Here is a 25,908-nt window from a genome sequence, read left to right as displayed (position 1 = left end):
ATAACAACTTGTGAGATTACTGGTAATTCCACATTCTGCTAGTATGTACTCACCCCATTGTTCTTGAATGGCAGAAAGATTTGCAAGCAATTGTTCATGATACAGTCGTTCAAGCTGAATGAATTTCATTGCTTTCTCATCTGAACAGAAAATTTGAGGAAAACAGAAATCCAAACTATTTTCAGCCCAATAGTTGAAAAGAAAGTCTTGAGTTGAGAAATTTAAAACAACAATTAATGAGAGGCCTTTAGATATTTTTAAATTCAAACATACGCTTAGGTGAGGTATCTTGGTTTTGAAGTATTGAATTTTAATGCGGCATATTCTCAGCAGGTACTTGGGTTCACTTTCTAAGAAAACTGCAGAAACTAAAGGTCTTAATGTTTCAAGGAAGCTTGCTGACTATCTTCCGAAGCAGCCAGTTAGTAAGGAGTGAAAAAGAGGTGATCAAACCCAAGACCTGCTGGGACCAAGCCATGGGTGATAAATAAATGGGTTAGGCAGAGCAAAGCTAGGTTTACCGAGAGTCTGACAGACTGACACTGCAGAGACAGACAGACCCACTGAGCAGAGTTTTGGGGAGTCTCTTATTGGTGCTTCTGGGCTGCTTAGACACTAAATTCCTATTTTCTATCAATTAGTTCATCCTTGGAAGTGAGGAAGCAGGTGTGTAGCCCATTCTGGAAACTGATCAAAGAGATGCCTCTAGTGAGCACAGCTAATGGTGCTAGCACGACAGACTCAGCCTGTCAAGCCTATGGGATTGAAACACGGCATCTTATTAGAGGGATTTTGCTAGACTATAGGGGGATTTTGCTACACTACTTCAAATTGGATGTTATTTATTTGGAATAAGAGTCACCTGGAATTCTGAACCTAAGGGCTTCCTCTTCCCCCGCCTCTTTAAATGACTTTATGCAAGCAACTGTGTTAACCCTCTAATCAGGGGTCCCTGACTTCACCTTGATCCATTACATATTTCTTAATGAATACTTTCCCACTACAAGACCAAAGGAATACAAATCTAAATGAGCACAGAGCAAACACATGGATCTTTGGGGATCATTCAGTCAACTGCCACAGTGATTTATAATTACCAGATAATTATCTGATACCTCTCTCATGCACATTTTCTCACAAACTTCTGCCTTTTCATCTACATCATACATTTAGCATCATATTCTGGTTGTGATAAGCTATCCAACTATCTGCCTTTCTTTGGGCGATGTTCTAAAAGTTGATACAAAAAGAAGACGGGCAAAGTCACTGTTTAGTTTTTTGTCCCTGCCATCATCAGAGTTCAGTTCTTTCTTGTACTAGTTACCTTAGAGACACAAGGAACCATAAAGTAGACTAGGGAGAAGCGGGGCGGTTTCATTTGTCTCTCTCCATGAATTCCCCCATGTTTCTTTATATAACAAAACTTTATAGAACATAAAATGAAACTGTATCATTAACAGTATCATAACACATGGTACTTCAACAAAAACTGGGAGGAGGGCTGCCGAGATAGTACAGTGGGTAGGGCTGTCTTGCATGCAGTTGAGCTGGATTCAAATCCTGGCACCACATATGGTCCCAGAGCACCACCAGGTGTGGCACAAAAAACTAAAAAAAGTTTAAAAGGAGGGGCATTAATTAAGTCCTCCTTGCTTTAGAAAATAAAAAATATATAATAACAAAAACTATCTGAAACACTTGTTAAATGAATAACTTGTTTAATGAATCTGACAACAGAAACATATTCTGAAGTCTGGGAGTTTGCATTTAAAAAAGGCTTCCAGCAAGGATGAGGAAATATATTGTATAAAAGGGGGATGCTTAGATCATCCTTGACCCTAGGGTTTAGAGAGAAGGAAAGAAAAGGAAAAAAACTGAGCAGGGAGGAACAGAACAGGAAGTAATGGGTGAACAGGTGTCAGAGCTTGAGTTATACTGGTGATAAGGATGAAGGGTAGAGCCAGATATCCAACACACAGACTCAACAACACTGAAAACATGAGATCTAAGCTGCAACCACTGGAACTCTGTGATGTGCCTATCAAGGTGACAGTTGGAGATGGGGTAGGGATTGCGGTTGGGAGGGAATATAGAAACACTGAATGAACAAAAGCAACCACTGTTGGAGAGGATGTGGGGAGAAAGGGACTCTTCTACACTGTTGGTGGGAATGTCGACTAGTTCAGCCCTTTTGGAAAACAATATGGACGCTTCTCAAAAAATTTGAAATTGAGCTCCCAATTGACCCAGCAATACCACTTCTGGGAATATATTCTGGAGAAACAAAAAAGTACAGTCAAAATGACATCTGCACTTATATGTTCATCGCAGCACTGTTTACAATAGGCAGAACCTGTAAAAAACCTGAGTGCCTGAGAATAGATGACTGGTTAAAGAAACTTTGGTACATCTATACAATGGAATACTATGCAGCTGTTAGAAAAGATGAAGTCATGAACTTTGCTATAAGTGGATCAACATAGAAAGTATCATGCTAAGTGAAATGAGTCAGAAAGAGAGAAAGAGAGACATAGAAAGATTGCGCTCATCTGTGGAATATAAAATAACAGAGTAGGAGACTAACACCCAAGAATAGTAGAAATAAATACCAGGAGGTTGGCTCCATGGCTTGGAAGCTGGCCTCACATGCTGGGGGAAAAGGCAGTTGAGATAGAGAAGGGAACACCAAGTAAAATGTGGTTAGAGAACCCGCTATGGAAGGGAGATGCGTGCTGAATAGACTATAGGATAGACTATAGATTGAACACAATGGCCACTGAGTACCCCTGTTGTGAACCACACACCCAAAAGGAGAGAGAAAACAAAAGGGAATGCCCTGCCATAGAGGTGGGGTGGGGCGGGGAGGGGGGATGAAAGTGGGGGGTGGGAGAAATACTGGGTTCATTGGTGATGGAGAATGAACACTGGTGGAGGGATGGGTGCTTGAACATTGTATGAGGGAAATACAAGCACGAAAATGGGTAAATCTGTAACTGTACCCTCACGGTGATTCACTAATTGAAAAGAAATAAATTTAATAATAATAAAAAAAGAAACACTGAGGGAGGGAAGTTGACACTGGAGGTGGGATTGGTGTTGAAATATTGTATGCCTAAAATGCAACTATCAATAACTTTGCAAATCACAGTTCTTTAATTTACAATTTTTTAAAAATAAAAAGATAAATAAAAGGCTTGCAGTGATACTCATGCTGGTTTGCACTCTACATTGCATAATAATTATTTGTTTAGAAAAAGAGTCCTACACTTCATTTCCACCAGAATTAGGTTTTTCTATATATTTTACAAGAATGGGCTAGTTCTGTTACCACAGCTTGCTTGATAGGCTTCAGTACAGTAACTGTTCATCCCTCAGTCTGCTCAGAGACGAGAAAGTCAGCTAGAGAAAGGAAAGAGATGACAAATGTGAAAAAAGAAGGTCATGACATACTCTTTCTACAGTATATCGGGTCACTCCTCATAAAAGGAAAAGCAATTTTAAAAGAGGGAAGTGGAAAAATTAGGACAGAAATTTATTTTGTATAAGTGAACATGAGAGCTCACTTGAAAATATTTATTATTACCAGAAAAATATTTCAACCTCCCTTTGTAGAGATATAGCTGCAATATGAAAATCAAGAAGTTTACTATATATAAAATATTTGACAGACTCTACCAAATAAATATTCCTTGATTTGCATACTTATTTAATTCAAAGAAAGAAAATGCAATAAATGCTTGAGTTGTAACTTTTTCTAATCTCTCTCCTTTTAAAAAACCCTAATATTAGCAGACATTGACCAAAGAGACACTGGGTTAAGGTGTTTGCTTTGCATGTAGCCAATCCAATTTGATCCTTGAAATTGCCTATTGTTCTTTGAGCACTAGGAGTGATATCTGAGCAATCTGGTACGACACAAAGTACTCCTAAATTAAGAAGATCTTATTTATAAAAAATAAAATTTTGATAGTTCTAGGAGTGTTTTCTAGAGTGACTGAAATTCTTTATATCTTGGTTTCTGAGGTGGTTACACAGGAGTATTCAATTGTTAAGACCTATTTTAGTTGACATTTATATATGAATGTACATATATATTATACGTAAAATACACCTAAGTTTTTTAAAACAGGAAGTTCTCTAAGAGTTCTATCATTTCTTCCAGAAATTAAGAAAAGGATACAGTCCTCCTCCTGGAAATACGACTCCGCTATCTGTAAAAAATAAAAGCAAAGAAAATTAAATCTTCAATGAAAAGAAAAATGTAGAAGAAATCAGAATCTTCAAATACTGAAAGTCTCAGACATAAAACTAAGAAAGTTCTTATTTACCTACATTCACCAGTCCAGAAGAAATGATTTTTGGCATAGAACACACTTCTGAAGTCATCTTCTCAAACAAAGTAAATGTTTGAGAACAGACAGACATTTTCAGTTTTTATACAATCTCATTCTTGCTATTCTAAGTTAAGTCAAAGCAAACTTAACCAATTCTTAGGGTTTGGAAACAAGAACTCTAAAGAATAATAAAAAGTGCTCCAGAGACTTATAAGGTATTAACAGGGAAAGAATGACTTTGCTTATTGTAAAGTGGAAAGCTGAAATATATCACATCACAAGAGACTTTAAAATCCCATTTATGGGCTGAAGAGGCAACTCAGTGGGTGAGTACATGCTTTGCATGTGAGAGGTCTCTGAAGCTACATGGTTGCCTGAGCACTGCTCGAAGCAAACACTGAGCACAAAGCCAGGAGCAGCCCCTGAGCACCGCAGAAGGTGTGTCCCTCTGCATCCCCCAGCCCTGCCACACCATCCCACAGAAAAACCCATCGTGGTATTTAATTTTATTTCACAAACTACCTCATGGGATACTGACTTTTGGTTTGGTTTTGATATTTCAGAAAAGGTCAGACAAACTGCTGCCAGTTATGCCATGATGTTTAATCTGCAAAACACTGTAGAATATAAAGGGCGTCAGATGGGGGCTCAGGACTGAGCTCCAGCAGAAGCCTGTCACTCTCCACATTCACTCAGAGCACCTTTTAGTGGTTTTTTTTAAAGTCTTTAATTCTAAAAACATTGAAATCTTCATTTTGATACAACATTCTGAAGAGACCAGTAAAACAAGTATTTGCATATTTTGGATTTTGTAAATAAATACTTCGCAGCTTTAAGTTTTATTGATTCTAAGAGTCTGTAAACCAACCAAAAACGATATTCCATCTGTAGATCACTTTCTCTGTTATCCAAGATAGATGTCAAGGCAAAAAGCAATAAAGTACCTGTCAACCTTACAAATTAGCAATAAAAAGGAATGGTTTTTCTCAAGGCCTATGAGAGATTCTTTTTGTGTATTTGCCCATTTAAAATGCATTCTGTAGATCTGATTTTTTTTTCAAGTACAAGAGATTACTTTTATCTAAATGATAAAACATAAGTTAATAAGATGATTAAGTAAAAATAAGATGATTTGCAAATCGTCTCTGTAAAAATTTACTGGAAGTCCTCCCAAGCAGTGTTCAGGGGGCCTAGAGACAACTTCTGGCAGTTTTCAGTCAACAGGGTTAGGGGATCAATGCCAGGGTCTGAGACTACAGTGCTACTTGGGCCCTACAGTGCCAGGGATTACCCATGCAACTCCCAGAGGGGCCCAGAAGTCTGCTTGGGGAAACTCTGTGTTTCTAGGGAAGGAACCAGGGCTGACTGCATGCAAGCCATGCACTTAACCCTTGTACTATCTATCACTGACCCCTTTCTGTAAATACTTAATTGGAAGTTTTCATAAAGGACTTTGCATAATTTGATTTCTAAGATTCTGTATATTGTTTATAGTTTGTTGCTTTAGTAGTATGACATAACAGTACTTGCCTCAATAAAACTGAATTGTCAATTATACTTTTTATCTACAAGATGAGAATTGCATATACTGCAGTATGCTGATAAATGTTCAATAATCAGCTCTAGAATGTTGGAGAGCATGTTGACTTACAGTGTTTGCTCATGTTTAGAGTAAACACCCCTTTCAGGTCCATCTCAAGCCTTTAGAATGACAGTCATTCAAAGTTGGCAAAACCCTCCATGACACTGAAGCTAAAGGTATCTTCAAAGATGACACACCACTGGCCAAGCAAGTGGAAACAGAGCTAAACAAATGGTGCTATCTTAAACTAAGAAGTTTCTGCACCTCAAAAGAAACAAGGACTAAAATACAAAGACAATGTACAGAATGGGAAAGGATATTCACCCAATACCCATCTGATAAGGGGCTGATATCAAGGATATACAAGGCACTGGTTGAACTCTACAAGAAGAAAACATCCAAGCCTATCAGAAAATGGGGTGATGAAATGAACAGAAACTTTCTCAAAGAAGATATCCGAAAGGCCAAAAGGCACATGAAAAAATGCTCTTTGTCACTAATCATCAAGGAGATGCAGATCAAAACAATGAGATATCATCTCACACCACAGTGACTGGCCCACATCCAAGAGGATAGTTCATCACTGTATCATTGTCACTGTCATCCCATTGTTCATCGATTTGCTCGAGCAGGCACCAGAAACGTCTCCATTGTAAGGCTTGTTATTACTGTTTTTGGCATATTGAATATGCCACAGGTAGCTTGCCAGGCTTTGCCATGCAGGCGGGATACTCTTGGTAGCTTGCCAGGCTCTCCAAGAGGGGCAGAGGAATAGAACCTGGGCCCGCTGTGTGCAAGGCAAATGCCCTATCCGCTGTGCTATCGCTCCAGAACAAAAGCAACCGTGTTGGCTCAGATGTGAGGAGAAAGGGACTCTCCTTCACTGCTGGTGGGAATGCTGACTGGTTCAGCCCTTTTGGAAAACAGTATGGGCGATTCTCTAAAAATTAGAAACTGAGCTCCCATTTGACCCAGCAATACCACATCTGGGATTATATCCTGGAGAGGCAAAAAAGTATAGTAGAAATGACATCTGCACTTGTATGTTCATTGCTGCACTGTTTACAATAGCCAAAATCTGGAAAAAACCCGAGTACCCAAGAACAGATGACTGATTAAAGAAACTTTGGTACATCTACACAATGGAATACTATGCAGCTGTTAGGAAAGATGAAGTAATAAACTTTGCATATAAAGTGGATTAACATGGAAAGTATCATGTTAAGTGAAATGGGTCAGAAAGAGAGGGATAGATGTAGAAAGACTGCACTCATCTGTGAAATATAAAGTAACAGAATAGGAGACTAACACCCAAGAATAATAGAAATAACGACCACGAGGTTTGTCCCACGGCTTGGAAGCCAGCCTCACACACTGGGGGAAAAGACAGTTCAGACAGAGAAGGGAATACCAAGTAAAGGGTGTTGGGAGGACCCACTCAGGTTGGGAGATGAGTGCGGAATGTAGACTATAGATCGAATACAATGGCCACTCAATGCCTCTATTGCAAACCACAATACCCAAAAGGAGAGAGAGAACAAAAGGGAATGCCCTGCCACAGAGGTGGGGTGGGTGGGTGGAGGATAAGGTAAGGGTGGTGGGAGGGATAATGGGATCATTGGTAGTGGAGAATGGGCACTGGTGGAGGGATGGGTACTCGATCACTATATGACTGAAACGCAAATACAAAAGTTTGTAAGGATGTAACTGTACCTCACAGTGATCCACTATTAAAAAATTAATTAATTAAAAAAATTTTACATCTGGGAGATGATAAAAAAGAAAGAATGACAGTCACTGAGTTCATGAGCTAATCCTAGTAGCCAGCACACTGCCTACCACACTTGCTAGAATCAGTGATATCATTTTGTCTATAAACTTCCAGTAAAGTTTATGACATAGCACAGGGCTTCCTACTCTGCATGGCATGAGTTAATGTTTGAGGTTCTTTGTGAAGCTGAAAAGTATCGTTCTTCAAAGTCATTCATCTTGCCTTTTTTTGCAATTGTACATCACTGTACACAGTTCCTCCTAGTACTTTCATTTAAGACATTTTGATGGGGCCCATACCTATCATGAATTATGTTTTTGCATGACAAGAGCATAAATTTCCATTCATTTTTCAGGTTTCCACAACAGTTATAATACTATAAAAAACAACCAGAAATAAGCAACCATAAAAAGCAATCATGAAACTCCATGCCTCAAAAGTTAAAGTCATTACCAGCTGAGAAGGCAACTTGAATCAGTCGGTATATTTCTGCCCAGCATTCTATATCCTTTATATTTTATTTCATATTTTATACCCTCTATATACCTTATACCATATATACTTTCCTACCCTTGGCAAGCTAGACTGGTTAGAAAAGATGTGATTTTTTTTGATGTCTAAGTTTCATATGTCTACATTGGGCAGGTGCAGTAGAGTTTCTGGGCCAGAGCTATAGCACAACGGGTAGTATGTTTGCCTTGCAGGTGGCTGACCTGGGTTTGGTCTAATCCCTAGCATCCCAGAGGGTCTCCCGAGCACCTCCAGAAGTAACCCCATCGGGTGTGCTTCCCACACAAAAAAAGGTGTAGGATGACATTACTTTGTCCTTTCCCTCCTTGCCACAAGTAGCTTGTCCCGGTTTTCCCTGGAGTTTAGGCTTACCCCAGTCACACCCATCAAGGTGTTCCCGAATCTCTCCCATCCCTCTGTTTAGCTATAATCACTTCTCCATGCTCTCTTCCCCAAAAGAGTTAATCCGCGGCTTTCCCTTAATCTGACTCTGCTAATTTGTAAGGTCAGAACTTCCTAGGATACTGAATTTATATTATATAAGTTAATATTGCCTTTCTCCTCTTCCTGTGCCTTTTGAATAATTTACTTTAAAGCTATGTCTGTTTTGTATAGACACAAGAAGACAATATTATGTTTTTTATAACTTGGGAATTAATTGGCCTCGAATATTATTCCCACCCGGGCATCTGCTTTCTCCACTTAAGCCTCAGTTGCCCTCAGTTCCTAGCACCCCAAAGCAGGGTCCCCGACGTGGGACGGGAAGGATCCAGGGAAAGCGGTGAGTTATGTGCTACCCTGGAATCGAGATGGGCCTGGCCAAAGTGCCTAATTCTTAACTATAAGTTAAGAGCTTGATCATAGACAAATGCTGTCATGATCCAATAGTAATTATGAGACTGGGACCCTGCCAGGGATAGGAAAGACTGATCTGGCCTGAGCACTGTAGTCTGAGATTGAGATGGCCCCAGGAGAGCAATTCTATAAGCTTTAATGCATCTCTTATTGTGTCCATACAAAATAATTAATATTATGAATTCTTATATGTTTGCTGGCTGAGGAGAAGAGAAACACATTCATGGGACTCCGCCCTTGGGTGGATCCTCCTGCTGAAAGAGAATTAAGTCCTAGGAGAAGCATCCCCTAAGGGAAAGGAACCTTACCCTATTGATGGTGACCACACCTATGTGTACGCCCCAACCCCCTCATGCTATGGAGATTTAACTAGGCTGTAGGAGTGGGTTGGGGGGCCAGATCCACAGGGCCAGATCCACAGATCCTGAGAGATCCACGAGAGCGGGAGAGAAGCAGAGAGAGAATGAAATAAACTGATCGAGCAACCAGTCATCCTTCTTCCTCCCGTTGCCTGCCCTCGACCTACAGCACACACAGCGGTTCCGGGAGACAGAGCCGCCCGGAGAGCCTGCGAGTGCACTCGCCCCTCGGCGAGCTTTAGTCTGGTCTAGCTTTAGTTTGGTCTAATCCCTAGCATCCCAGAGGGTCTCCCAAGCACCTCTAGAAGTAACCCCATCGGGTGTGCTTCCCACACAAAAAAAGGAACATGGGGGTTTCAGGTGAATGGTCTGTCAGTGTTTTAGTTCCCATTCTACCACTACCAGCTGTGTGATGCTGCGTATATTATTTCATCTCTTAAGCCCCAGCTTTTTAAAAAAAATCTGTTAGATACACACAGTCAAGGCTGCTGAAGGATTAAGTGAGAGGATATGTATCTAGCACAGTGTCAGGTAAGCGCTCAAAATAGTTTTTGAATCTGAGCCTGAGCCTAAGCCAGAAATCAAGATGAAAGTAGAATCATATAAAAAAAGAAATTCAAAAGTTACTTTGTAAGTGCATTCAAATTAAAGTTTCCTTGATTTAAAGCTTCTTTTACTGGGAAGGGGGAAAAAAAAGGAGGAAATTATGCAAAACTTCATGCATCCCAGTGGATCTATTTCCTGTCTGGGTCTTACTTTAGTTTCAGTAAAGCTCACTAAACATAGAGGACAGCACTTGGTACCTCTGGCTTTTACAAAAATAGCTTCCAGGTTTATGACTTCAGTTATGCAATTGAAGCTAACCAATAATCTAATTAAGTCACCATATGAAAAATTACTCACACACACCCAAGATCAAGAATTTTTATCTTTAAGAGTTCTATGATTCAAATATACAAGCATATATCTAAGAATATTGTCACCTTATTTCCAATGGCCTTTAGCACATATTTATGATTATAGCACCACTTTAAAAATAACCTTGCAGGAGAAATCAGGGAGACAGCTCAAAGGGCTAGAGCCAAGCTTTGCTTGCAGGAGTCCTGGGCTTGCTTTCCCAGCCCACCTCCCTCTCAGCACTGCATAGTGTAGTCCAAACACTAACTTTATAAACAAATAAATAAGCACAGGACTTGGGGTGTCATTCAGCAGTTGAAACCCTTGGGTTTGGCCCTGGCAACACAAACAAAAAAGTTACTGCATCAACATTAACTCTTGTCTTGGGGCCAGATCAATAATACAAGTGGGCAGGATGTTTGGCTTGAACGTGGGCAATCCGGGTTCAATCCTCAGCATCCCATATGTTCCCTGAGCCTGCCAGGAGTAATTCCTGAGAGCAGAGACAGAAATAAGTCTTTAAAAAGGGCTCTTCAAAGGGCCTTAAAAAATTAGGGCTAGAGAGATAATATAGTGGGTAGGATGCTTGCCTTGCACCCAGCCAACTTGGATTCTGTCCCTGGAATCCCATATGGATCCGTGAGCATACCAGGAGAGATTCCTGAATGCAGTCAGGAATAAGCCCTAAGCATCACCAGGTGTGCCCCCCCAACAAAAACAAAACAAAACATAAAACGCTTCTCTTTTTTAATTTCAGGTTTCTGTTAATAGTCTATCATCCCAAAACCTGAGTAGCCTAGATCAATGTTGTTCAAAATTCTGCTTTTGGCCCTGTTCCAACCTTGATTAATTCCCAAAAATGAGGACATGAGTTACTAGAACTTGTGGGACACAACAAAGGACAAAGGCAGTGTTAGAGGAAAGTTTATAGATCTGCAAGAGTTTATTTATTTATTTATTTTATTAATTTATTCTTTTATTGAATCACCATGTGGAAAGTTACAAAGCTTTCAGGTTTAAGTCTCAGTCATACAATGCTCGAACACCCATCCCTTCACCAGTGCACATATTCTACCACCAAGAATCACAGTATACCTCCCCCCTCCCCCACCTCCCCAACCCCCCACCCCGCCTGAGTAACTGATAAATTTATATATATAGTGAGTTTTTTGTTGAAATATTGAATGTAATCAAAGTAAAGTGAAATTTATCTGCAAGAGTTTATAGGGAAGAAAGAAAGGGCCCACATAAGTAACTTGACTTCACAGCTTAAGAGCTTGGAAAATTAACAACAAAAGAACCCAAAACCAGGCAGCAGAAAGGAAATGATAAAACTTAGAGCATAAATAATTGAGCTGGAATCCCAGAAATAATCCAAAAGATCAATGAAACCAAGAGCTGGTTCTTTGAAAAAATAAAGAAGAATGTTAAACCACAGGCAAGACTCAGAAAGAGAGAGAGGAGAGAGAGGGAGAGAGAGAGAGAGAGAGAGAGAGAGAGAGAGAGAGAGAGAAAGAACCCTAGCAGACTGAACCAGAAATGAAAGGGGACACATCGCCATAGAAATTCAAAAGATCATCAGAGATAGAGATTGCTTTGAGAATCTATATGCCATGAAACAAAAGAACCCAAAAGAAATGGATAAATTCCTAGATTTCTATACCCTAAGAAGGTTGAACTAACATTTGGAATACCTGAGCAAACCTTTAACTATAGAGGAAATTGAAATGATAAATCCAAAGTTTTCACAAAAAGCAAAAGCCCAGGCCCACAGAGATTCAATAGTGAATTCTTTCAAACCTTTAAAGAGTACCTAATATGCCAATCCTTTTCAGGCTTTTTCAGGAAACTTAAAAAACAGAAAGACTCCCAAACAGTTTCTTTGAGGGAAACATCATCCTAATACCAAAAGCAGAAATACCACAGAGAAAAGTGATATTATAGACCAACAGCCCTGATAGACATAGATGCAAAGATCTTCAATAAAATACTAGCAAATAGATGCCAACAATTCGTCAAAAAAATCATACACCATGACCAAGTACGATTCAACCCAGGAATGCAAGGATGGTTTAACATTTGCAAGGCAGTCAACATACTACCATATCAACAAAAGAAAAATAAAAACCATACAATCATATCAATAGATGCAGATAAAGCATTTAACAAGATCCAGCTCATGATTCAAACTCTCAACTCATGATTCAAACTCTCAACAAAATGGGAGTTGAAGAAACTTACCTCAATATAGTCAAAGCCATCTACCACAAGCCCACAGTAAGTATTATCCTCAATGGGGAAAAATTAAAAAGCCTTCCCTCTATGATCAGGCATAAGACAAGAATGCCCACTCTCACCACTTCTATTCAATATAGTACTGGAGGTTAACACTGCCTTACTATAGCAGTTAGGGAAGAAAAAGATAATAATGGCATCCAGGTAAGAATGGATGAAGTCAAGCTATTACTATTTGCAGATGACATGACACTACACTTAGAAAATCCTAAAGCCTCTACCAAAAAGCTCTTAGAACATTAGGTTTGTATAGTAAAGGGGCAAGTTATAAAATCGATACCCCAAAATTCCATGGCTTTCTTATATGCAAATACTGAATGAGAAGAAAGAGATATTAGAAAAACAATTCTGTTTACAGTTGTGCCTCAGAAAATCTAGTACCTTAGAATCAGCTTAACTAAAGAGGTAAAGGAGCAATACAAAATAAACCATAAAATACGACTTCAAGAAATAAAAGAGGGGTCCCCCGCTTCCCGCCGCCGTCTGCGTCCCCCGAGTTTCTGAAGCTGCTCCCCGCGCGCCCCGTGCACCCCGTCTCCCGAACCGGCTTTGTAACTGCGCACGTAGATGGCACATGAAAAAGTGCTCTACATCACTAATCATCAGAGAGATGCAGATCAAAACAACCATGAGATACCACCTCACACCACAGAGGCTAGCACACATCCAAAAGAACAAAAGCAACCGCTGTTGGAGAGGATGTGGGGAGAAAGGGACCCTTCTACACTGCTGGTGGGAATGTCGGCTAGTTCAGCCCTTTTGGAAAACAATATGGACAATTCTCAAAAAACTACAGGTTGAGCTCCCATTTGACCCAGCAATACCACTGCTGGGAATATATCCCAGAAAAGCCAAAAAGTATAGTCGAAATGACATCTGCACTTATATGTTCATCGCAGCACTGTTTACAATAGCCAGAATCTGGAAAAAACCCGAGTGCCCTAGAATAGATGACTGGTTGAAGAAACTCTGGTACATCTATACAATGGAATACTATGCAGCTGTTAGAACGAATGAGGTCATGACGTTTGCATATAAGTGGATCAGCATGGAAAGTATTATGCTAAGTGAAATGAGACAGAAAGAGAGAGACAAACATAGAAAGATTGCACTCATCTGTGGACTATAGAATAATAGACTATAAGACTAACACCCAAGAATAGTAGAAATAAGTACCAGGAGGTTGTCTCCATGGCTTGGAGGCTGGTCTCTCATTCTGGGCAACTCAGAGAAGGAAACACCAAGTAAAATGTGGTTGGAGGTCATGTGGGGGAAAGATGATGCGGGCCGAATATAGACTAGAGACTGAACACAATGGCCACTCAACACCTTTATTGCAAACCACAACACCTAATCAGAGAGAGAGAACAAAGGGGAATACCCTGCCATAGTGGCAGTGTTGGGTGGGGGGAGACGGGACTGGGGAGGGGGGTAGGGATGTTGGGTTTGCTGGTGGTGGAGAATGGGCACTGGTGAAGGGATGGGTTATCAAACTTTGTAAGGGAGAAACACGAGCACAAAAATGTATAAATCTGTAACTGTAAAAAAAAATTAAAAAATTAAAAAAAATTAAATAAACAAACAAAAAAAAAGAAACACACCTGAACAAACAGAGTAAACATAGACTCAAAGAGCTGGTTCTTTGAGAAAATAAATAAGATTGATAAACCGCTAGCAAGACTCACAAAGAAAGAAAGAGAGAAAACTCTAATAAATCGAATCAGAAATGAAAAGGGGGACATCATAACAGAAACCAGTGAGATTCAAAAGATCATTAGAGACTACTTTGAAGGTCTTTACGCCACAAAAAAGGAGAACCTAAAAGAAATGGATGGATTCCTCGATTCCTACAATCTCCCAAGACTGAAGAAAGAAGACCTGGAATACCTGAATAGACCCATCAATGTTAAGGAAATTGAAACTGTAATCAAAAACCTCCCCAAAAACAAAAGCCCAGGCCCAGATGGTTTCACTGGCGAATTCTTCCAAACATTTAAAGAAGACCTGTTGCCTGTTTTCCTCAAACTTTTCCAGGAAATTGAAAAAACAGGAACTCTCCCAAACAGTTTCTATGAAGCACACATCTCCCTAATACCAAAAGCAAACAAAGACACCACTAAGAAAGAAAATTACAGACCAATATCCCTGATGAACACCGATGCGAAGATCCTCAACAAAATACTAGCAAATAGGATCCAACAACTCATCAAAAAGATCATACATCACAACCAAGTGGGATTCATCCCGGGGATGCAAGGATGGTTTAACATTCGGAAATCAATCAACATAATCCAGCATATCAACAAAAGTAAAGATAAAAACCATATGATCATATCAATAGATGCAGAGAAAGCATTTGACAAGATCCAACATCCTTTCATGATGAAAACCCTCGCCAAAATGGGGTTTGGAGGAACTTTCCTCAAGATAGTCGAAGCCATCTATCACAAGCCTACGGCAAGCATTATCTTCAACGGGGAAAAACTAAGGGCCTTTCCTCTGAGATCAGGCACAAGACAAGGATGCCCACCCTCACCACTCCTCTTCAATATAGTACTGGAAGTACTTGCGATAGCTATTAGACAAGAAAAAGAGATTAAGGGCATCCAGATAGGAAAGGAAGAAATCAAACTCTCACTATTTGCAGACGACATGATACTATATCTAGAGAAGCCTAAAGCCTCTACTAAGAAACTCTTAGAAACAATAGACTTATACAGTAAAGTTGCAGGCTACAAAATCAATACCCAAAAATCCATGGCCTTCATATATGCAAACAATGAGGCAGAGGAAAGGGACATGAAAAAAGCAATCCCATTCACAATCGTGCCCCAGAAAATCAAGTACCTCGGAATCAGCTTAACCAAGGAAGTAAAAGACCTCTACAAAGAAAACTACAAAACGCTACTCCATGAAATCAAAGAGGACATGAGGAAATGGAAACATATACCCTGCTCGTGGATAGGGAGAATCAATGTTGTCAAAATGGTAATACTCCCCAAAGCATTATACAGATTCAACGCGATCCCTATAAGGATACCCATGACATTCTTCAAAGAAATGGATCAAGCAATCCTAAAATTCATATGGAACAACAAACGTCCAAGGATAGCTAAAACAATTCTTGGGAAAAAGACAATGGGAGGCATCACCCTCCCCAACCTCAAACTTTATTACAAAGCAGTAACAATTAAAACAGCATGGTACTGGAACAAAGGCAGAGCTGTAGACCAATGGAACAGGGTGGAATATCCCTACACACAACCCCAAATGTATGATCATCTAATCTTTGATAAGGGAGCAAGAGATGTGAAGTGGAGCAAGGAAAGCCTCTTTAACAAATGGTGCTGGCATAACTGGACAACCACATGCAAAAAAATGGGTTTAGACCTTGACCTGACACCATGCACAAAAGTCAGATCAAAATGGATTAAAGACCTCAACATTAGACCACAAACCATAAGGTACATTGAAGACAAGGTCGGCAAAACCCTCCACGATATTGAAGATAAAGATATCTTCAAAGGTGACACGGAACTAAGCAATCTAGTAAAAACAGAGATCAACAAATGGGACTACATTAAACTAAAAAGCTTCTGCACTGCAAAAGATACAGTGACCAGAATACAAAGACTATCCACAGAATGGGAAAGGATATTTACACAATACCCATCAGATAAGGAGTTGATATCAATGGTATATAAAGCACTGGTTGAACTCTACGAGAAGAAAACATCCAACCCATCAAAAAATGGGGCGAAGAAATGAACAGAAACTTTACCAAGGAAGAAATACGAATGGCCAAAAGGCACATGAAAAAGTGCTCTGCATCACTAATCATCAGAGAGATGCAGATCAAAACAACCACGAGATACCACCTCACACCACAGAGGCTAGCACACATCCAAAAGAACAAAAGCAACCGCTGTTAGAGAGGATGTGGGGAGAAAGGGACCCTTTTACACTGCTGGTGGGAATGCCGACTGGTTCAGCCCTTCTGGAAAACAATATGGACGATTCTCAAAAAATTAGATATTGAACTCCCATTTGACCCAGCAATACCACTGCTGGGAATATATCCCAGAGAGGCAAAAATGTATAATCGAAATGACATCTGCACATGTATGTTCATCGCAGCACTGTTTACAATAGCCAGAATCTGGAAAAAACCCAAATGCCCCAGAACGGATGACTGGTTGAGGAAACTTTGGTACATCTATACAATGGAATACTATGCAGCTGTTAGAAAAAAAGGAGGTCATGAATTTTGTAGTTAAGTGGATCGGCATGAAAAGTTTCATGCTGAGTGAAATGAGTCAGAAAGAGAGAGACAGACTATGGTATATAGAATAACAGAGTGGGAGACTAACACCCAAGAACTATAGAAATAAATACCAGGAGGTTGACTCCATGGCTTGGAGGCTGGCCTCACATTCTGGGGAAAGGGCAACTCAGAGAAGGGACCACCAACTATATTGTAGTCGAAGGCCACACGGGGGAAGGGAGTTGCGGCCTGAATGAGGGCTAGAGACTGAGCACAGTGGCCACTCAACACCTTTATTGTGGGCCGTAGCAGCTAAATAGAGAGAGAGAACATAAGGGAATGCCCTGCCACAGTGGCAGGGTGGGGTGGGGGGGAGATGGGATTGGGGAGGGTGGGAGGGATGCTGGGTTTACTGGTGGTGGAGAAAGGCACTGGTGAAGGGATGGGTTCCTGAACTTTGTATGAGGGAAGTATAAGCACAAAAGTGTATAAATCTGTAACTGTACCCTCACGGTGATTCACTAATTAAAAATAAATAAATTTTAAAAAATTAAATTGTTTTTAATATAACTTAAAAAAAAAAAAGAAATAAAAGAGGGAGCTGGAGCGATAGCACAGCAGGTAGGGCATTTGCTTTGCACATGGCCGAGCCGGGTTCAATTCCCAGCATCCTGTATGGTCTCCTGAGCACCGCCAGGAGTAATTCCTGAGTGCAGAGCCAGGAGTAACCCTGGTGCATCACCAGGTGTGACCCATAAAGCCAAAGAATAAAAATAAAAAAAATAAAAGGAAGACACAAGGAAATGGAGGATTGGGAGGATTAATACCGTCAAATTGGCAATACTCCCCAAAGCATTATACAGATTCAATGCAGTGCCTACACGGATATACATGACATTTTTTAAAGAAATAGATCAAAGACTCTTGAAATTCATTTGGAACAATAAACCCCCATGATTAGCTAAAGGAATTATTGGGATAAAGAAGAAGGAAGACACCACCAACTTCAAACTGTAATACTCTAATAATTAAAACAGCATGGCATGGGAATAAAGGCAGACCTGCAGACTAATGAAATAGAATTGAATATCCTGATAGAGACCCTCAAATATGTGATCACTTAATCTTTGATAAAGGAGTAAGAAATATGAAGTGGAGCAAGGAATGTCTTTTCAACAAAATGGTACTGGGAAAACTGGAAAGCTACATGCCCCCCCCCAAAAAAAAAAAACCTTAGATCTCTAACGCCAGGCACAAAAGTCGGATCAAAATGGATTAAAGACCTCAATATCAGACCTAAAACCATGGAGTACATGGAGGAAAATGCAGGCAGAACCATCTGTGATACGGAAGCTAAAGGCATCTTCAAAGAGGAAACACCACTGACAAAGCAAATATAACAAATGGGACTACTAAATTAAGAAGCTTTTGCACCTCAAAAGACAAGGTGACCAACATACAGAAATAGCCCATGAAATGGGAAAATTTATTTACCCAATACTCATCTGATAAGGGGTTAATGTAAAAATATATAAGGCACTGGTAGAAGTGTAAAAAGACATCCTACCCCAGTAAAAAAAAAAAAAAAAAAGGAAAGAGGAAGTGAACAGAAACTTCCTCAAAGAAGAAGTACCAATGGCCAAAAGGCACATAAAAACTTCTCTCACTAATCATCAGGGAGATACAAATCAAAACAACAGTAAGAGATCATCACACACTACAGAGTGGGCACACAATGAAAAGAACAAAAACAATCAGTGCTGGCATGGATGCAGGGAGAAAAGGAACCCTCATTCATTGTCAGTGGGAATGTCAACTGGTCTAACTTTTTTGGAAAACAGTATGGGTATTCCTCAAGAAATAGAAATTGAACTCCCGTATGACCCAGCAATACCACTTCTGGGAATATACCTTGGGGGCCCAAAAACATAGCAGAAATGTCAACTGCACATTTATGTTCACTGCAGCACTATTCACAATAGCCAGAACTTGGAAACAACCTGAGTGCCTGAGAACAGATGACTGGATAAAGAAACTGATATATCTACACAATGGAATACTATGCAGCTGTTAAGAAAAATGAAGTCATAAAATTTGCTTATACATGGATGGACGTGGAGAGTATCATATCCATCCATGATACTGAGTGAAATGAGACAAAAGGAGAGAGACAGACATGGGATGATTGCACTCATCTGCGGGATTTAAAAAACATATGAGACTAATACCCTTGGACATTAGAAACAAAGGCCGAGAGGACTGGTCCTTGAATAAAAGATTGTCACAAGTGGAAAGGCATGGGGAGGGCAGTTAGGATAGAGAAGTAGCCCACTGTGACCATGATAGTTGGAAATGATCATTCTGGATGAGAATGGAGTACTAAGAGTAGGTAAATGGATATACACGACAACTCTCGGTACCTATATTGCAAACTATAATGTCCAGAAGGAAAGAGAGAGAAAAAGAAGAAAAGTGCCTACTATGGAGGTAGGCGATGGTAGGGGTGGGTGCAGAGGGAGGAAAATGGGGACATTAGTGATGGGAAATGTACACTGGTGAATGGATGGGTATTGAAACACTGTATGACTGAAACCCAATCATGGATAACTTTGTAACTGTGTATCTCACAGTAATCCAATGACAAAAAAATAACCCTAATAAAACAGATAAAAAAAGCTTGAGAGAAATAAAATATAGATTGCAAGTGAAAAAATATTATTATATTAATGCCTAAACTTACTGAGACTGATATTGCACTATAAGTTGTACAGAAGAATTTCCTAGTTCTTAGAAAATATTGGCCTAAGTGATGTGGTGATGTGATATAAAGCCTAAAAACGAATTTTCTGTTTGTTTGGTTTTGGGGCCATACCTGACTATTTCCATGGCTGACTCCTGATTCTGTGCTCATGGCTCAATCCTTGTGGTTCTCAGGGGGCCATATTCTGTGCCAGAGATCAAACCGAGGTCAGTTACATGCAAGGCAAGTGTACTATTTATCTGGCCCCTAAAGCCCCCAAATTACTTTGAAATGTTTCCGTAAAAAATATGTGTGTGGTAGAGAAAGCAAGACTGTGGCAAATTTCAATAACTGGTGAATTCAAGTGAAAGGCACAGTGTGAGGCGCTGGCAAGTACGGTCACTTCTCTCTCTGAATTCTGTCTCCCTGGGACGGGCAGGTTATTTCTATTTGTGGGCTGAGGATGGTGGCTATTAATGGACTCTCTTGTCCTGATGCCTCAGCTTGCTGCCCGCTTTGGCATCTCTGCTGATTCCTAGCAAGGAATCTTCAAATAGTGACAGTGAATATATATTAAAGTGCCTAATATTTAGCTAAAGAGACAGTATAAAAGTTAAGGCACCAAAACAAGCCAGTTCCCTAAGCACAGAGCTAGGAGAAAGCCCTGCTCACCATTGGTTGTGAACCCAAAATAAAACAAAATGCTTAATTGCTTAATATTCGACTTTTACTTTATAGCAAGTCCTATATTGAGTGCTCGCAAGCCCATTATTTCAATTATTTTTCTCTAACTTTGCTGAAGAAATTTAAACTCATAAGCTAAAAATCCATCCTTTTAAACTACCACTATATTTTTTGAGTTCCTCTTCCTAGGGGACAACATTTTGCTGAATTTTTAAAAAAGTAAAACCTAGAGGTTTCAGCAAAAATGTTCCTGGAGAATGGGAATGGAGTATCATCTCTAAATGTATGTGTATGTGTCTTCCGAGAATGAAAGCACTTTCCTGTATAATCTACTATTCTACTGACATGAAACATCAACAATTTATAAAATCAACCTCAAAAATTATAAATAGATTGAAAAATAAAATTTTACATGCTACCCTTACCTAAATTTCTCCCAACCTGTTCCAAAAGCAGATACACTGAATGGAATGAACACAGTCTATCCCCAGGATAATAAGTAATTTGCTTTTTAAATTTTATTTATTCATTTATTTATTTTTGATTTTGGAGTCACACCCAAGAGTGCTCAGGGCTTACTCCTGGATCGCTCAGGGATCACTCCTGGCAGTACTTGGGGATCATGTGTGGAACCTGGGTCAGCCTCAGGTAAGGCAAGTGTCTAATCTGCTTTCTTTTTTTCAATCTCTCCAGTACATGAAATTTGCTTTTTTTGGTGAAGGAGTCTCATTTTTATTAACAGATATGATAGTACCTGTTAACAGGTATTATCAGATAGTGATATGTTAGGTATTAACAGATAATGATAATACCTCTCTAGCTTATTTTGGAGGATGAAATTAACAAAATGTTAATACCCCTTGCAAACTCACTTCACTATACAAATGCCAGAAAGGCTGAAAGATTCCTTGGTGTTAGTGTTTCTAAACAGTGACATGTTAGTGACACTTTCGTGGTCAAAAAGCAGTATACATTTTCTCAAAGGCATACTTGAAGCCCATTTAAAAAATAATTATAATATCAATTTCCAAAAAAAAAAATCAACATTCCTCCCCTTGGGATAAAAACTATTTTACTAAAAATATTGGGGAGGGAGGGTATTGGGGCCATGTCCAGCAGTGCTAAGGACTCTGTGCTCAGGGATCATTCCAAGTAGGGCTCAGGGGACCACATGGGGTCTCAGGGATTGAACCCAGGTCAGCAACATGCAAGACAAGTGCCTTACACTCTTCACTATCTCTCCAGCCTCTAATATTTATTATTTTTAAATTACTGTTCATTGCAAGTTAAAATAATTATTTTCATTTAAGAAAAAATAAAACAAAGTTCAACGCATTTTAGAAATTAGGTCTGTGTAAAAATGCTTTCTCATCTCTGTCCTCAAGACTTCCCAGTCGCTCTCCAAGTTCCCCATCTTCTAATTCATCCCCCCAATCATCAGAAGAGTTATTTTTCTAAAACTCAAATTTGATTCTGCTGCACCCAGCATTAAAACTTTCCAGTCCCTAAAAGTAAGACCTTCATGTCATCAGCCCTTTAATATTAGTTTCCATCGTCTTTCTTCCATTTAACCCTCCAACAATAGGCCAGAGATGCCTTTGTGCAGGTAGATCTCTCTTCTCGGACCAGTGCACTTTGTTCACCTACTGCCAAGCTTCCCAAAGTGGGCCACACTACTCTACTCCCCTAAAAGGGGCAGAGGGATTGAATCATACACGGGGAATGTGACAGTACAACTGTGGGGAAATTTTTATTTGCTTAAAGAACATAGATTTTGGGCTGGAGAAATAGCACAGCGGTTAGGGCGTTTGCCCTGCATGCAGCCGACCCAGGTTTGATTCCCAGCATCCCACATGGTTCCCCAAGCACTGCCAGGAGTGATTCCTGAGTGCAGAGCCAGGAATAACTCAAGAGCATCGACAGGTGTGACCCGCCCCCCCCGCCAAAAAAAAAGAAGGTAGATTTCCAGGAGGTAAGAGATGTTGAGCAATTTTTTTTTCCCTGAAAAGGAGTATTCACTGAAATAATTTTGGAAACCTCTGATCTCAGGAATACCTATATATCTCATCTCTTATAAAACCCAGCTCAATGGTCATTATATTTTTGTCCCTAATGCCAACAGAATAAAGCTAAACATAAGTTTTTGTATTTTTGCCAAACCTTAAATGTATACCTACTCAAACACTTCACACAGAATTCTATAATTATTTACAAAACTGCTTCTCCTAGCCCAGATAGGCCGTCTTAAGGACATAGTTAAGACAGTCTTTGTTTCCACAGTATCTAGCATAGTTTGGGGCACCTAGTTGGTGCTTACTACATCGACCCTTAGTTGTATAAAATTTATTCACTAGTTGTTATTTAAACTACAGAAAGATTATCCAAACTCTATGCATGACCACCAGTCAGTAATATACCAAATTTCCCGTCAGTCAGTGATCCAGGTTTTCTGAGCTAACCCATGACAGGTGTAGTAGGATCAAACACACAGAATTCTGTTTTAGAATATTATTAATTCCGGTACCATAATTTTGGTGAGGCTAAGAGTGCGCAGCTTAATGCAGTACCTGGTGAAGGCAAAGGGGAAGTGCTCTTGAATCCAGCTGCTCAACTTCACCTCTTATAAGTGAGAACAGAGTTTGCAGAGCTGGCTTTGGAGCTTCGGGCTGATCATTAGCATTGACTTCAGCAGACTCTTCAGAAAGAGCAAGTGTGCTTGCACTTAGTGCATTTTCTTGCATTAAATGAGTGGCATCTCCTGAAGAAAGTCCTTAAAGAAGTGTACAAAACGATGGTTAGGATAAACTTTCATTATGGCAAAACAACTTGAAATAACTACTACTAATCATAGAATTTTCAAATAACATTATTTAAATAAAAAGGCCTCTGAAACACAGAGATTATATAAGTTAATATGTTAATATCTTCATTAAATTCAGGTTGTGCCTGGAGTCCAGAGTATCATGGGTAGGGCACTCGCCATGCAGGTGGTCAATCCGCGTTTGATCCCCAATACCTATATGGTCCTCCAAGCCCACCAGGAGTGATTCCCCAGCAGAGTCCACATAAGTCCTGAGAATCACTAGGTATGGCCAAAATACAAAACAAAACAAAAATTCTATAGTCTGAATGCTTCTATTAGCACAAACAAATATAATCCGTAGTTTGTTATTACATTCAATAACACAGCCACAGGGATGTAGCTTAGTGGCATTGTATATGCCTTGTATTGTGTGAGGCCCTAGATTCAATCCTAAGCATGACTAAATAAATAAATAAATAGATAAATCCGGAGCCGCTGAGCGCGAATCGGACCCTCTCGCCTAAAGACTTTGATTCCAAAGATGTAACACATTCGGGCATCCAGCACAACATCCGATAACGATGCACTGGGACACCAAACTGGGCTACAACTCGGTGCTGCCGGGGGTGGATTTTTTTTTCCTCCCCACCCTGTCTTCCTGCACGGAAAGCGGCGGGCTGGCGGCACCCATGTGGCAGGCGCCAACTTCTGTGACTCCAGACCCACAGGTATTCGGACTTTACTTTGGGGGTTCCCAGGAACTCATGGGAAGGGGGCGTAACCGGCACGCCCTCGGCCCAGATAAATCCGGAGCCGCTGAGCGCGAATCGGACCCTCTCGCCTAAAGACTTTGAATTCAGAGACTTCTTACAGCAATGCACTGGGACTGTGAGCTGGGCTATGTAATTTCTGGCAGAATTTTCCCTGGACTTTATACAGAAATCCAAAACCGCGAGGATGCCGCAGAGTCCGCACAACTTAACATTTATAATTGTCAGCAATGTGAAATGGTTCCATTTGAACAGGTCTGACTTGGGGGGGAAACTCCAAATAATAACAGTAAGTTTTTGTTGAAATATTGAAGGTTTTTAATGTAGCAGCCACCTCTGGACTGTGAACTAAGCAAAAGCCCCACGCTGGCCGACGCGGCGTGGCGTACACCATACTATGAGGTGCAGGAAGGGGGATGAGGGGGAAAAAGGAAAAAAAAAAAAAAAGGGAAAAGGAAAAAGAAAAAAAAAGAGAGAGAGAGAGTTATGTCAACTATAGTGAGTTTTGTGTTGAATTATGGAATGTAATCAAGGTAAAGAAAAAATGAAGTGAAATTCATTAGTTATACAGTAGGGGGTAGGGGGTGGGGGTGGGGGGTATACTGGGGTTTCTGGTGGTGGAATATGGGCACTGGTGAAGGGATGGGTGTTTGAATATTGTATAACTGACATATAAACCTGAGAACTTTGTAACTTTCCACATGGTGATTTAATAAAAATAAAAAAATAAATAAATAAAAATTAAAATAAAAAAATTAAAAATAAATAAATAAATAGAACAAAATAAAGCCAGTCAAATAAAAACAACTCTCCCCAAAATAAAGAGTCATTATATTCTGAAAATATAATTTGCTAAAATGAAATAAAACTGAACAGAAAATCACGATCACGACCATTCCTTCACAATCATTTCTTGAACAGAAAATAGACACATTTATTGATGATATGGCTAAAAAAGTTGAATAATTCTGTTTTAAGTTACAGGCTAAAAACTTTATTTCCCACAGTGGGATCCTGGGAGAGCATAATAAATTCAAATACCATAGCTAATGAGCACAGAAATACATTTTAAAATAATTTCCTAATTATTTCAGACATTAAACAGCACAAACTAAAAAAAAACAAAACAGCAGTGAATAAAAGTTTGGGTCACAGCCTCTGAAATGATGTACCAATTTTTAAAAACTTGATCCTGATGCATGATAACCTCATTCTTCATTGAAATCTTTTATCAGTTCCACTTTCTAGAGTCCTACTGCATCTATACATATGTCAGGGTGTCACTAAAAAAAGACTCTTTTTCAGAAACTTAACAAATGTTGGCACCATGGCTGACAGTATCGTCCCCTGCTCTCTCAAGTACAGCTTCGGAAACTTTTCCACTCATGACCTCTTTCATCAAGAAAAGTACCATAATTGAATACTGTCAGAAATACCTCAGATTCAATGGTATATAAAGCACTGGTTGAACTCTACAAGAAGAAAACATCCAACCCCATCAAAAAATGGGGCGAAGAAATGAACAAAAACTTTACCAAGGAAGAAATACGAATGGCCAAAAGGCACATGAAAAAGTGCTCTGCATCACTAATCATCAGAGAGATGCAGATCAAAACAACTTTGAGATACCACCTCACACCACAGAGACTAGCACACATCCAAAAGAACAAAAGCAACCGCTGTTGGAGAGGATGTGGGGAGAAAGGGACCCTTCTTCACTGCTGGTGGGAATGCCGACTGGTTCAGCCCTTCTGGAAAACAATATGGACGACTCTCAAAAAATTAGATATTGAATTCCCATTTGACCCAGCAATACCACTGCTGGGAATATATCCCAGAGAGGCAAAAAAGTACAATCGAAACAACATCTGCACATGTATGTTCATCGCAGCACTGTTTACAATAGCCAGAATCTGGAAAAAACCCGAATGCCCCAGAACGGATGACTGGTTGAGGAAACTTTGGTACATCTATACAATGGAATACTATGCAGCTGTTAGAAAAAAGGAGGTCAAGAATTTTGTAGTCAAGTGGATGGGCATGA

At 39.8% G+C, this 25,908-nt stretch overlaps 1 protein-coding gene across 1 annotated transcript in view; it reads right to left on the bottom strand.

Moving 5' to 3' along the window:
• The window catches only part of CNST (consortin, connexin sorting protein), a 116,328-nt gene that overhangs the window by 40,014 nt on the left and 50,406 nt on the right, over positions 1-25,908 (bottom strand). The window contains exons 3-5 of the mRNA XM_055146746.1: positions 22,859-23,061; positions 4,181-4,211; positions 54-140 (exon numbers count right to left, since the gene is read on the bottom strand). Of these exons, the coding sequence (XP_055002721.1) occupies positions 54-140; positions 4,181-4,211; positions 22,859-23,061 (321 nt within the window). The remainder of the gene's footprint in view (positions 1-53; positions 141-4,180; positions 4,212-22,858; positions 23,062-25,908) is intronic.

This window comes from Sorex araneus, chromosome 9 (assembly GCF_027595985.1).
Source record: "Sorex araneus isolate mSorAra2 chromosome 9, mSorAra2.pri, whole genome shotgun sequence".
Lineage (NCBI taxonomy): Eukaryota > Metazoa > Chordata > Mammalia > Eulipotyphla > Soricidae > Sorex > Sorex araneus.
Note: the sequence above shows the minus strand (reverse complement) of the source record. Positions and strands in the feature narration are given on the sequence as shown.